At 50.4% G+C, this 13,076-nt stretch overlaps 1 protein-coding gene across 1 annotated transcript in view; it reads right to left on the bottom strand.

Moving 5' to 3' along the window:
* The window catches only part of Dnah2 (dynein axonemal heavy chain 2), a 122,200-nt gene that overhangs the window by 8,883 nt on the left and 100,241 nt on the right, over positions 1-13,076 (bottom strand). Inside the window, exons 64-76 of the mRNA XM_041663942.1 lie at positions 8,238-8,402; positions 7,643-7,768; positions 7,380-7,528; positions 7,240-7,306; positions 6,661-6,811; positions 6,300-6,448; positions 5,991-6,124; positions 5,672-5,816; positions 5,363-5,562; positions 2,705-2,831; positions 622-808; positions 350-498; positions 81-264 (exon numbers count right to left, since the gene is read on the bottom strand). Of these exons, the coding sequence (XP_041519876.1) occupies positions 81-264; positions 350-498; positions 622-808; positions 2,705-2,831; positions 5,363-5,562; positions 5,672-5,816; positions 5,991-6,124; positions 6,300-6,448; positions 6,661-6,811; positions 7,240-7,306; positions 7,380-7,528; positions 7,643-7,768; positions 8,238-8,402 (1,933 nt within the window). The remainder of the gene's footprint in view (positions 1-80; positions 265-349; positions 499-621; positions 809-2,704; positions 2,832-5,362; positions 5,563-5,671; positions 5,817-5,990; positions 6,125-6,299; positions 6,449-6,660; positions 6,812-7,239; positions 7,307-7,379; positions 7,529-7,642; positions 7,769-8,237; positions 8,403-13,076) is intronic.

The following is a 13,076-nucleotide window of genomic DNA, read 5'->3' as shown; positions in this document are numbered from 1 at the left end:
CAGGTTGAGCAAGCCAGGAGGAGTACAGTACCCCTTCCTGCCTCCAGGTTCACTGTTTCTGATGGTGAACTGTTACTAACCCTGCATCACACCATCTCGCAGGAGACGAGCAGCAATGGGGGCCTGACCCTGGCCTAGGGACAAGGCATGGAAGCGCTGGGCCATGCCTGTGTGTTCTGCCAGTTGAAGCAGAGCGCTGGTGGGGTCCACACCAGGAGACAGGATGAATACCAGTGGGGATCGTGGGGTAGAATCCTCCATCACCTGGAAGTACAGGGATGGTCGTCTCAGAACCAAAAGAGAGGAAGAGACACCACAACAGGGAGGGCGAGAAGGCAGAGCCACCGACCAGTTTCATGTTTAGCACGGGCGGTTCAATGAATCGAGAGCCAAGGTTGGAGACGATGAACGAAGTAACACAGAATGCCACTCGGTCCTGGCGCAGGGAGCGGACGATCAGCATCCGCTGCATCTCATTGCAGGCATTTTCCCACTCACCTGGAGACAAGGACACACGTGCCCTGAGAGAGAGGCTGGAGGAAGTCTGAGCAAAGGGAAATGTTCTGGGGCTGTGTTTGTGGAGGGTTGCTGGGAGGGGCAGGCAGGCTGGAGGCAGGGCACCTGGCAGCATGGCCTTCTCGGGGGCTGAGTTGGTATACCACAGGTGCCAGTCCCGAGGGTACTGCTCAAAGGAGTTCATGAGGCCATGGAAGTTGGTCAGTTTGTCCAGCTCTGTGATGTTATCCCAGTAGGCGTCTGCTAGCCAGCTAGTACATGGGTTGTCCATCTGGCCTTCCCGATCCAGAACCTTGGGGAAAGGAGAGAGAAAGCAGAGAAGGCTGGAACCCTCAAAAGAAGTGTTACTGAGCTGGGCATGGTGGTGCCTGCAAAGGCAGGTGCATATCTGAGTTCTAGGCCAGCCTGGTCTACATAGAGGATTGCAGGATAGCCAGGGCCACACAGAGAAATCCTGTCTTGAAAAAAATAGAAACAGCCAGGTGGTGACTTTAATCCCAGCACTCGGGAGGCAGAGGAAGGTGGATTTCAGAGAGTTTGAGGCCAGTCTGGTCTACAAAGTGAGTTCCAGGAGACAGCCAGGACTGTTACATAGAGAAAACCTGTCTTGAAAAACCAAAACAGAAAAAATAAAATAAAAACAACAAAAAGAGTTACTTTTTTTAAACATTCCTAAAACAAAACAACAACAAAAAATGGCAAGTATTTGCTGTAATAGATATGCCAGCTACTCTAATCTTATCATTGCACACACACATATGTATATGTATGTATTAAAATTCATCATGATGATGGCGCCAGGCATGATTCCTGTTACCAAAGCACCCAAGCTGAGGCAAGAAAACTACCAGGAATTCAAGGCCAGCATGTGCTATAGAGTGAGTTCTAGGTTATCCTGAGTTATAAAAAGAGCCTTCATTTTTTTTTAAATAAAAAAATTAAGTCACTATACCCAATAACTGTACAATTGCTATGTTTTAATTAAAAATAAAACATAATATTTTAACTTATCTCCTCCCACCTTTGTGTGTATGTGTGTGTGTGTGTCTCCAGTGTTGGTCTAGTGTGTGTGTGTGTGTCTCCAGTGTTGGCCTTCTGTGTGTGTGTGTCTTCCAGTGTTAGTCTTGTGTGTCTCCAGTGTTGGTCTTGTGTGTGTGTGTGTCTCCAGTGTTGGTCGTGCATGAAACAGTAAATTCTGAATGAAGAGCCGGATACAGGAATCCAAGATGGATGCGAAGCCACTTTTACTGAGGAATTGTTGGGGATGGGGGTTACAGAGCCCACAACAGTTGAAGTTTAGGAAGCTGGTGCCCTCTGGTGGTTTTAGTGGCAAAAATAGCTCCATTCCATTCATATACTCATTCTTTTTTTTTTTTTAAATATTTATTTATTATGTATACAACATTCTGTCTGTGTGTATGCTTGCAGGCCAGAAGAGGACACCAGACCCCATTACAGATGGTTGTGAGCCACCATGTGGTTGCTGGGAATTGAACTCGGACCTTTGGAAGAGCAAGCAATGCTCTTAACCTCTGAGCCATCTCTCCAGCCCTATACTCATTCTTTTACATGAAAATTTGGAACTTTTTCTTTGGTGTGTGTGCATATGTATGTGTGTGGTTTGTGTGTCTGTGGTGCATGCCCGAGCGTGCAAGCATGTGGAGGCCGGAGAACGGAAGTGGCCCTTATTCCCTTGAGAGAGTCTCTCACTGAAGGGGAAGCCTGTCTGTCAGGTCCCAGGACCCCATGCTAGGGTTACAAGTACAGGTAGCTTCCTCACCTGACTCGGTTTTGTTTTGTTTATTTTGTTTTTCAAGACAGGGTTTCTTTTTTTTCTTTTCTTCTTTCTTTGTTTTGTTTTGTTTTTGTTTTTCGAGACAGGGTTTCTATGAAGCTTTGGAGCCTGTCCTGGAACTCACTCTGTAGACCAGGCTAGCTTTGAACTCACAGAGATCCGCCTGCCTCTGCCTCCCTAGTGCTGGGATTAAAGGCGTGCGCCACCACCGCCTGGCTCTCACCTGAGTCAAGTATACCTGGGTCACGGGTCACAGGTGCTCCACTGACCAGATTGTTCTAATAGCAGGAATCACACAGCAAGCCAGCTCCACACTCCAGGCTGCTGTCTATGCACCTGCTCTTAGCATGCTTTTTCTTCAAATCACTCAGCTAACCTTTGAGGCTAACTCACCACACCGCCACGCAGGAAGAAGTTGTACTCATCCATGTTGAGCTTGCCAGAAGTCTCCAGGATTTTGGCACACATGTGAAAGCTGAACAGTAGCTTGTGGCGCTCGAAAAGGGTTCGGCAGGTGTACCTAGGAGGAAAGGACAGGGAAGGTGGAGGGGGTGACATGGGGTGAGGCCCAGCACGGGTACTCATTGTGTAACGGTCATACCCAGAGCCTTCCAAACAAGGAGTGTAGTCAGCATCTAACCCAAACCTCATAGAAACAGCCAAGGACTTGGGGACCTTGAGAGATTGACATAGTTTTCCTGGAGTTCACCCATAACTAGGCATTCAGTTCATTAAACAAACAAAACATCAATTATTCCCTCACTGTCTTGCTGGGCACTCTGCAGTCCTGAAGACACAGAGTAAGTAAGCTGTAATCTTTGTCCTTGAGGAAGTCGTGTCCCCTCCCCCACCTCAGGAAGGAGGTACCCTGAGCAGGTGGTCAGGGTCAGCAACTGTGAGTCCCGCACAGAAGTGGGAGTGGTATCAGGGGAATGTAAGGCATGCTGTCCAGCTGTGCCTGATTCTCTTAGAAAGGTCCTGGGAGGATCTGGAGAGATGGCTCGGGAAAGATCCTGGGAGGATCTGGAGAGGTGGCTCGGGAAAGATCCTGGGAGGATCTGGAGAGATGGCTCGGGAAAGGTCCTGGGAGGGTCTGGAGAGATGGCTCGGGAAAGATCCTGGGAGGATCTGGAGAGGTGGCTCGGGAAAGGTCCTGGGAGGGTCTGGAGAGGTGGCTCGGGAAAGATCCTGGGAGGATCTGGAGAGATGGCTCGGGAAAGGTCCTGGGAGGGTCTGGAGAGGTGGCTCGGGAAAGATCCTGGGAGGATCTGGAGAGGTGGCTCGGGAAAGGTCCTGGGAGGGTCTGGAGAGGTGGCTCGGGAAAGGTCCTGGGAGGGTCTGGAGAGGTGGCTCGGGAAAGGTCCTGGGAGGATCTGGAGAGGTGGCTCGGTGGTTAAGAATTCTTGCTGCCCTTTCAGGGGACCCAGGTTCAATTCCAGGCCCCCACGTGGCAGCTCACAGCTGTCTGACCCCAGGGGATCTAACACCTTCACACAGACACAAATGCAGGCAAAACACCCATGTATATCAAATAAATCATTTAAAAAGAAAAAGGAAAGTTCCTGAGAGCAGGTGCCTTGAGGTGTGTGGGAGCTCGAGGAATTGAGTGTTCCAGGGACAACTGCAGCATCAGGAATGCCAGGGAAAAAGGGCATGGGGTCAAAGTCAACAATGCTGCTCAGGCAGCGGGCATGAAGCGGGGGCAGGTGGAGGTCAGGTCACAGAGGGCTTTGGGGATCCCTCAAGAGATGACGACCACTGAAGAGGTTAAGCTGGGAACAACAAGATCACCTGGAGAACAGACCAGGAGGGACACAGCAGCAGGGTAACCTGAGAGGGGAACGCTACGCAATCTATATGAAAACGTGTACAAGGCCCAGCCGTGTGAAAACGTGCACAAGGCCCAGCCGTGTGAAAACGTGCACAAGGCCCAGCGCTTGCACCAAGGCCCAGCCACAGCGGTCAGGAGAGCACGGGAGGGAGAAGTGACTAGAACCACAGGAGCAGAGCCCAGCACTGACTGAAGCTAGGAGAATAAAGAGTGACTCCCAGCTGCTGCCAGGAGTGACGGTTGGTGGGGACACCATTCAGGGATGAGGACCCCGGAGAAGTGGGCAGAGCACACGTGTGATCTGAAGCAAGCAAACTCGAGGGGCTGCAGCAAGTCCAGGTGGACAAGTCAGGGGCTCTGCTGCTCAACATGGGAACCAAAGGCTGGTGTGATGGCTCAGCAGGTAAGGGAGCTGCGGCCAAGTCTGGAGGCCCACATTTGATTTGGGGGCCCAGAAGCCGGAAGCAGAGAATGGACTCTGATCATCACAAGCTTGCTGTGGCACATACGTGCTGTGACGTGTGCATGCCACCCCACTACAAAGTAATAAATGAAGGTAAACTAAAAAAGAAATCAAACAAAAGAAATTCCACGGATCGGGACCAACAGCTCCCTGGAAGCTTATTAGAGTCTCAGACCCTACCCCACACCTGAATCCTGGTCTGTGTGTCTGTCTGTGTGTGTCTGTATGCTCACATGTGGGTGGCTGGGCGACATGTATGCACAACAGAGGGTGAATGGCTTTCTTCAATTGTTCTCCACTTTGGTTTTGAGGCAGGACCTCTCACCAATTCAGTTAGAGCTGCTTGCAGAAAAGTTTCAGGGATCTTGTCTTTCTTCCACAGTGCTGGTATTACAGGCACACACCATTGTATCCAACTTTTTTTTGGAAGGGGGTCGAGACAGGGTTTCTCTGTGGCTTTGGTTCCTGTCCTGGAACTAGCTCTTGTAGACCAGGCTGGCCTAGAACTCACAGAGATCCACCTGCCTCTGCCTTCCGAGTGCTGGGATTAAAGACGTGCACCACCACTGCCCGGCATATCCAACTTTTGATGTGGGTTCTTGGGATCTGAATTCAAGCTTTCGTGCTTGCACAGAGAGCAATTTACTCTCCCTCCACCCAGATCTGTATTTAACACCTCCACTAGAGTCACACTATGTCACACGAAACCAGGGACGCTTCAGCTACTGGATCCCCTGCCTTGGGCATGTCCTCAAACCTGTAGACAGCATAGGTGTGGTAATCATTCAGATACTCGATGCGGTCCTCCAGCTTATTGCTACGATGGCTCTTGTCAATGCTGAGGATAAAGAGGCTGATGTAGGCATCCAGCGAGAACTGGTACATGGGGTCAATGCGGCCCATATCATTGAGCACGAAGAACAGCACTGAGGCCCGCTGGGCACACGGACAGTAAGCCTGGAGGGGTCAGTAAGAGTCAGGGCCACAGAGGGGCAGGGACAAACAAGAACTCAGGAAGAAAGGGGTCTCAGGTCAGTCAACCAGACCGGAGGGGACAGAAGCTCACCTCTCTGGCCAAGTCAATGTTGATCTCTGTGGTCTCACTGGTCTCTAGTTGCTCCGTGACCTCAGTGGCTGTTATCTTGGACGTCTGAAGCGTGTTCACCAGCTGCACATCATCCAGTAGAGAACCTGTGGCCTCATTCAACAAGCTAGGAGGAAGCCAGGAGACACCTGGGGTAAGGCATTTGGAAGTCAGGGGGAAGGGACTCCTGTTGGCTCCACAGGGTGCCGCTTGTGCCTGTGGGGAGACTGGCTACATGTCTCCTGGGAGCAGAGGTGGTGGGTGGGTTGGGGTGGTGTGGGAATGAGGATGCCATTCTCACCGGAGGATCTCATCCTCCAGCTCCTTGAGCTTTCTCTTCCCGGCAGCAATATTGATGACCAGCGAATCCTTCTGCTCCTCCAGCTCAGGACGCTCCTTCCGAACCACAATGCCCAGCAGTTGGGCTTCCAGGCCCTGACAAGGCCAAGACACAGAGTGAGGGTCCCATGCCTGTGGCCTCTACACCTGCCACCCTTTTAGACCGCCCAAGTCCCTCTTCTCCATTGCCCAGCTCAAGCGTGGCTCTCCCCTTGTATTTCTCACACACTGCAGCCCACCCAGCTTCATCCCAGCCCCAGCCCTCACTTACCTGTTCCTTAACAGCAAAGTTGACGATGGTGGTCTTAGCTGAGGTCTCTGGGCTGTAGTGGGGATTGGAGAGCTTGGTGGTGAGGTAGAAACGGAAATTGGGGTTGTACTCCACCTCCTTGTCACCAATGCGCATCAACAGCCGACCACCTGCATCCACAGAACGGTCCAGGGCAAGACCCTTCGATGATCAGGTAAGGGCTGACTCATTCCCCATTGACATACAGGTCAGTGACCCAACCTGCCTTAAGGCTTCACTGGGGCCTAACCCGTAGGGACGCAGCCCAAGAGCCTCCCTTTCCACCCTAGTCTCCTACTTGGCCAGTCTCTAGGACCAGCTCACAACAAGCCTAGGCTCTGACCAATTCGAGCTACAGATTTGTTGAGCACTGGGTTGAGGGTGGGGTCCAGATACTCCTGCACATTCTGAAGCAGCACTGGAAATCCAAACTGGATGGCGTTTTCTAGAATGCGGAGGTAATCGTGCATCTGCATGTCGATGACCTTAAGGCCCTGGAGAGGGATGGAAGGAGCTTGGAGGAACACAGTAGCTAAGAACAGGACCTCAAGAAGAAACTAGGAGGGGCTGGGGAGATTGTTCAGTAGTTAAGGGCACTGGCTGCTATTCCAGAGGACCTGGGTTCAATACCTAGCACCCACGTGGCAGCTCACAACTGTCTGTAACTCCAGTTCCAGGAGATCTGAGACCTTCACACAGACAGGTAAGCAGATGAAACACTGATGCTCATTAAATAAATAAATTTTTAAAAAGAAGAGGAGGAGAAGGAGGAAGAGGAAGAAGAAGGAGGAGGAAGAAGAGAAGAAGAAGAAGAAGAAGAAGAAGAAGAAGAAGAAGAAGAAGAAGAAGAAACAGAAACAACAACAACTAGGCTAGGCTTGGGAGACTCTCGGGGGCACCCAACAACTGCCCCACATAGTACCTGGTTTCCTTCCATGTTCTTAATCCACTTGAGGGCTTGGGCCTGAGGATCGATCATGAGGGCCCACCTGAGAGAAGAAGCCACAGTCAGAAGACAGGCTCTGCTCCTCGTCTGCCTCTCACTCCCGGAACTGTTCTCACCTGTTGCCCCTGGTGACGATGATGCCATTCTCAGTGGAGAAGGCATCCGAGGGTAATCCCTGGATGTTCCAGTCCCGAACTTTGGTAGGATTGGACAGGAAGCTATCAATGGCAAAGCGAGGTGAACAGGGAACCTGAAGCTCCCGGATCTGGGGAAAGAAGAACCCCCAAATTTAGCTAGATTCCAGCGACTCTGCCTCTTGCTTGCACCTCTTCCAGGGCACACCCCAAATGCTCCCTTATCACACCTGGCCCCTTCTCACCTTCCTGATCCAGATTTGATTGACAATCTCATCCCGGTAGTTGGTCAGAAAAGGCCCCATGTAGGACAAGAAGGCAGCTGCCAGCAGACAGTCACCCACCAGGTAGCCCAGATCCTCCTCCAGGCCCTGGGATACAGTAGGAGGTGGTAAATGCCTGGGACCCCAGACCTCTGGAGATGGTTGAGATGTTTCACAAGATAATCTCCTTGACTCTGGCCTAGATCAAAGCCAGTCTTCCCTTTCTAAAGCCCAGCTCTCTGAGGACTCTAATTATCCACAGATAAGATCTAACCCTTTCCTGGAGCCAGAAACTCAGGAACCAGAGACAAGATGGCTGCCTGTTACCTCTTAGGAAGACAAGCTGTACCAAGAGGTCTAGTGTGCCTTCCACCTCCCTCAAGGAACCCACCCCCAATGAACGGATGCCGTTCCTTGTACATTCTCACCAAACGTGAGAAGGGGAAGGAGAGACACCCACTGTCTACTCTTGGATTTCCTACACCCTGGTGCCCTCGTTTTCCCTGACCATTGCCTCTCAGTGGATGCAGGGATAGGCTACTTGGGGGGGGATGGTCACTGTTGCAGCCCACCTCACCTGCACGGTCTCCTCCCATCGGGCCTTTTCACCAGCCAGTCCAGACACCAACATTCCTGCTCGCTCCAGTTTCAGCTCCATCTCTTCCGATTTCTTGCGAAGCTCCTCCTTCTGCGCCAGCTTCTCATCGTACTGCTTTTTCAGCATATCCAGTTTCTCTGCCACCTAGGAAAGATTGCTACATGGTGGATGGAACACACAGGCTTGAGGGCAGATGGTTTTAGGTCAAATCCTGACTTTGCCACTTGAAGTTGCCTGCCCTTGGGTCAATTAATGTCTTTGAGGGCTGGTGAAGCTGATTTGAATCAATTCTCTAGGACCAGCTCACAACAAGCCTAGGCTCTGACCAATTCGAGCTACAGATTTGTTGAGCACTGGGTTGAGGGTGGGGTCCAGATACTCCTGCACATTCTGAAGCAGCACTGGAAATCCAAACTGGATGGCGTTTTTCTAGAATGCGGAGGTAATTGTGCATCTGCAGGTCACAAACACACAGATACACACACACACACACACACACACACACACACACACGTGCACTCCAACTGGAGAGCTGGGAGACAGAGAGACAAGAATCATCAGAAGCTCTAAAGCCAGCTGCTTCACCAAGGTAGAAGGGGAGGCCTGGACTTTAGCAGCCTGTCCTCTGGCCTTCAGACACAAGCTGTGCGCATGCTCACACTAACAAACATCACACAGGTCATGTTTTTTGAGGCACTGCTTCCCTCATGAATAAAATAAGAATAATTTTGGTTTTTCGAGGCAAGGTTTCTCTATAGCTTTAGAGCCTGTCCTGGAACTCGCTCTTGTAGACCAGGCTGACCTCGAACTCACAAAGCTCCGCCTGCCTCTGCCTCCCAAGTGCTGGGATTAAAGGTGTGCGCCACCACCGCCCGGCTCAAAATAAGAATAATTCTACCAGACAGAAATGTATCAAGGAGTGAGGGATGTATATTATGTCAGGGGAGCTTCATTTCTCTTCCTTCCTTCCTCCTCTTAGAGCCCAGAATTTACCTGATAATGAAACTCAAGCCTAGGAAGACAAGAGCCCTCATGCAGCAGGACTGAGCAAGTAAGAGGCTGGGATGTATAGTAACTCCCGTGTGAGAGGACATGGACCAGGCTCGGGGTTCCACCCCCAGCGCAGCGTGCCCCATGGAGTGCCTCAGAGAATGGAGGTGGCAGGACTTGCTCTCCCCAAGACTCCTGACACCCACATCAGTGGCACCAACACCATCTTCCATTCAGAACTCCTGAAAGGAGTCTTCCAGTGAGAGGCAGGAAGCCACACAGGGTGGGATAGTCCGCAAGTCCAGCACCTGGGCGGCTGAGGCAGAAGGACCACAAGTTCAAGGCCAGCCTGAGATATATAGACGGGTCCAGGCCAGCCTGGGTTACACTAGTGAGAATGGTCTCAGAAAGGGGTGTGGATAGGAGGAGGCAAAAATCTTCCCTATGAAGCAACCTTTATAGGTCTCAGCTTCCCTAAGGAAAGCCATCAACAACAGCTCCAAGGCAGGGATCGCAACAGAAGAAACAGATTAAGAGGATACCAGGGTTTACTTTAGAAGCAATGTCATGGCTGGGTGCCATGGTGAATACATTGAATATCACTTTAAGACCAGCTGTACAGGGGCTGGAGAAATGGTTCCACATTTAAGAGCACTTGGTGATCTTGCAGAGGACCCAGGTTTGATTCCCAGCACCTGCATGGCAGCTCACATAACTGGTAACTCCAGTTCCAGGACATCTGATGCCATATTTTGACCTCCGTGGGCATCACACACACACACGCTGCACATGCACAATGCAGGCGAAACACCGTGTGTGGAAAGAATCTTTAAAAAACTTTCAAAAGACTTGCTATATACTTTAAGGTAGTTATACTGGTAGATTTTATATGTTTTCAAACAACTGAAATAAACTCCCCTCCAAACTGAGAGGAGTGGATATGTTGGAGTTATATATGCCCATGAAATGTTTACATTTCTTTCTATTCCTAACTGATATTCATTGAGAGTCTCGACTTTGAATTAAGATAACTTTTTTTTTCTTTGTTTTGTCTTTTGAGACAGGGTTTCTCTGTGTAGCCCTGGCTGTTCTGGAGCTCTCTTTATGAATCTGCCTGGAGCTGGGCGGTGGTGGCACACGCCTTTAATCCCAGCACTCGGGAGGCAGAGGCAGGCGGATCTCTGTGAGTTCGAGACCAGCCTGTTCTACAAGAGCTAGTTCCAGGACAGGCTCCAAAGCCACAGAGAAACCCTGTCTCGAAAAAAAAAAAAAAAATCTGCCTGTAGATCTCAAACTCACAGAGATCCTCTAGTCTCTAACTCACAAATACTGGGATTAAAGGTGTGCACCATCACACCCAACTAGCCAGGTCTTAAAGCAACTATATACCTTTTCTGGGAGAGATGTCTAGCCTATAGTTTAGGAAAACCAATCTACTTTTTAAAAACTTTAACCTAGGCATTTATTTATTTATTCAATACCGTGGTGGTGGGAAGTGATTAGATCATGAGAGTAGAGCCCTCCTGCATGAGATTAGCACCCCTAAGAAACAGGTTCTGCCAGGAAGGGTGGCTGAAACTCATAACTTCGGAGCTTGAGAGGCAGTGGCAGGAGAGTCTCCACAAGTTCAAGGCCAGTCTAGTCTACTAGGGAGCTACAGACGATCTTAGGCAATAAAGTGAGACTAGCAGGGCGAGGAAAGGGAGGAGCAGGAGAAGGAAAAAAGCAAGGGCAGCAACCATAGCAGCTGCTTGGCCATCCCAGGCCAGCAAAATGGCTCAGTAGGTAAAGGTGCTTGATGCCAAGCTTGGCAACTTGAGTCCAATCCCTCAAACCCATAAGAAGGAAGGCAAGAGCCGGGCGGTGGTGGCGCACGCCTTTAATCCCTGCACTCGGGAGGCAGAGGCAGGTGGATCTCTGTGAGTTTGAGACCAGCCTGGTCTACAAGAGCTAGTTCCAGGACAGGAACCAAAAAGCTACAGAGAAACCCTGTCTCAAAAATAAAAAAAAAAAAAAGAAGGAAGGAAGGCAAGGGCCAACTCCTGTGCATTGTCCTCTGACCTCCACATGTATATACACACGAGCGCGCGCGCGCGCACACACACACACACACACACACAATGTAAATTAAGAAGAAAAAGGGGGCTGAAGAAGTGGCTAAGAAGTTAAAAGCACATATTGCTCCTGTAGAGGACTCAGATTGATTCCTAGCACCCATGCTAGGGTAGACAACTGCCTAGAACCCTGGCTCCACAAAGATCTGACACCTCTGGCCTCTGGCATTCCCCTTCGAATAACCCCCCATACACACATATACACACGGAGTTACTTGAGAGGCTGAGGAAGGAAAATGACAAGTTCAAGAGCTCAGGGCTGCAGAGTGAGTTTAAGGACAGCCTGGGCAATGCAATGAAGAACCTATCAAAATAAAAAACATTTACCAAGGGCTAGAGGGCTGGGAACATAGCTCATTTGGTGGAGTGCTTGCCTAGAATAAACCAATCCTTGAGTCTGATCCCAGCACCAAATAAACCCAGGCATCATGGCACACACCTATAATCTCATATCCACCCCTGGAATATCTGGGCCCAAGCAGTCGGTCTCAGATGCCTTTGCACATGGCTCTCCTGCCTGCTTCCTCTCACAAAGCTGTTGTCCTTGAATACATGTGGCTCCCCCACTCAGAGCCCTAACATTGTGATCTTTGTGTTTGTCCAGGGAATGAATCATCGGCAGCGACTCCAGAGGTTCCATTGTTTGAGTATAAGGGAGGGACTTAATGGCTTGACCCAGGATGTGACTCATCTGGGCCAAGGAACCTTTGCAAGTGGGTCGCCTCACCTGTGGCTGTGACCTCCTGGGAAAGAGACAGGAAGAGAGAAGGCTTTGTGAGAGCTAGGGGGAGGCTATGGCCACAGGATGGAGAGATGGGGATGTGTGCAGAAGCCTGTTCCTCCACCCCGGATGAGTTCTCTGCACAGGCCAGACCAGAAGAGGCCTTGAGGACATCTGTACTTCCGACAGTAAAAACGACTGTGGTGGGAAAAGACAGAGACCAGCTATGGACAGGGCAACATAGAGTCGCAAACATGGTGCCCAGCCCAGCTCTGTTGGTAATCAACCCATAGGTGAATAAAAATTCACCCAGAAGCATGTGTAATGTAAAAAAAAAAAATATGTGTTTGTGTATTGCCTTAGTTACTGTTCTATTAATGCTGGGAAGAGACACAGGCTAAGGTAGCTTAAAGGAGAGGGTATTTAATGGGGATCTCCTTCACACTTCCAGAAGGTCAATCTGTGATCATCACAGTGAGCAGACAAGCATGGCACTGGAACAGTGGCTGAGAGCTGTATCTCCTGATCTGCAGGTAATGGGGGGGGGGTAAGAGGGAGAGAGAGAGGAGAGGAGAGGGAGGCAGAGAGAGAAAGAGAGAGGAGGCAGAGGAGAAAGGAGAGAGGAGAGAGAAAGAAGAGAGAGAGAAGAGAGGAGAGAGAGAGGAAAGAGAGAAGAGAGGAGAGAGAGAGGGGGAGAGAGAGAGGGAGAGAGACAGAGAGACAGAGAGAGAAACTTGCCTGGTATGGGCTTTTGAAACCTCAAAGCCTGTCCCACACTTTCTCCAACAAGGACACAGCTCCTAACAGCTCCTAATCCTTCTAATCCGAGCTGGGCAGTGCTGGCACACACCTTTAATCCCAGCACTCCGGAGGAAGAGGCAGGTGAGTTTGAGGCCAGCCTGGTCTACGAAGCAAATTCCAGGACAGCTAAAGCTGTTACACAGAGAGACCCTGCCTCAGAAAAAACAAAATAAATAAATAAATCCTTCTAAC

This window comes from Microtus oregoni, unplaced genomic scaffold (genome assembly GCF_018167655.1).
Source record: "Microtus oregoni isolate MIOR12 unplaced genomic scaffold, Mior012 000015F_ref0000493, whole genome shotgun sequence".
In the NCBI taxonomy this organism is placed as follows: domain Eukaryota; kingdom Metazoa; phylum Chordata; class Mammalia; order Rodentia; family Cricetidae; genus Microtus; species Microtus oregoni.
Note: the sequence above shows the minus strand (reverse complement) of the source record. Positions and strands in the feature narration are given on the sequence as shown.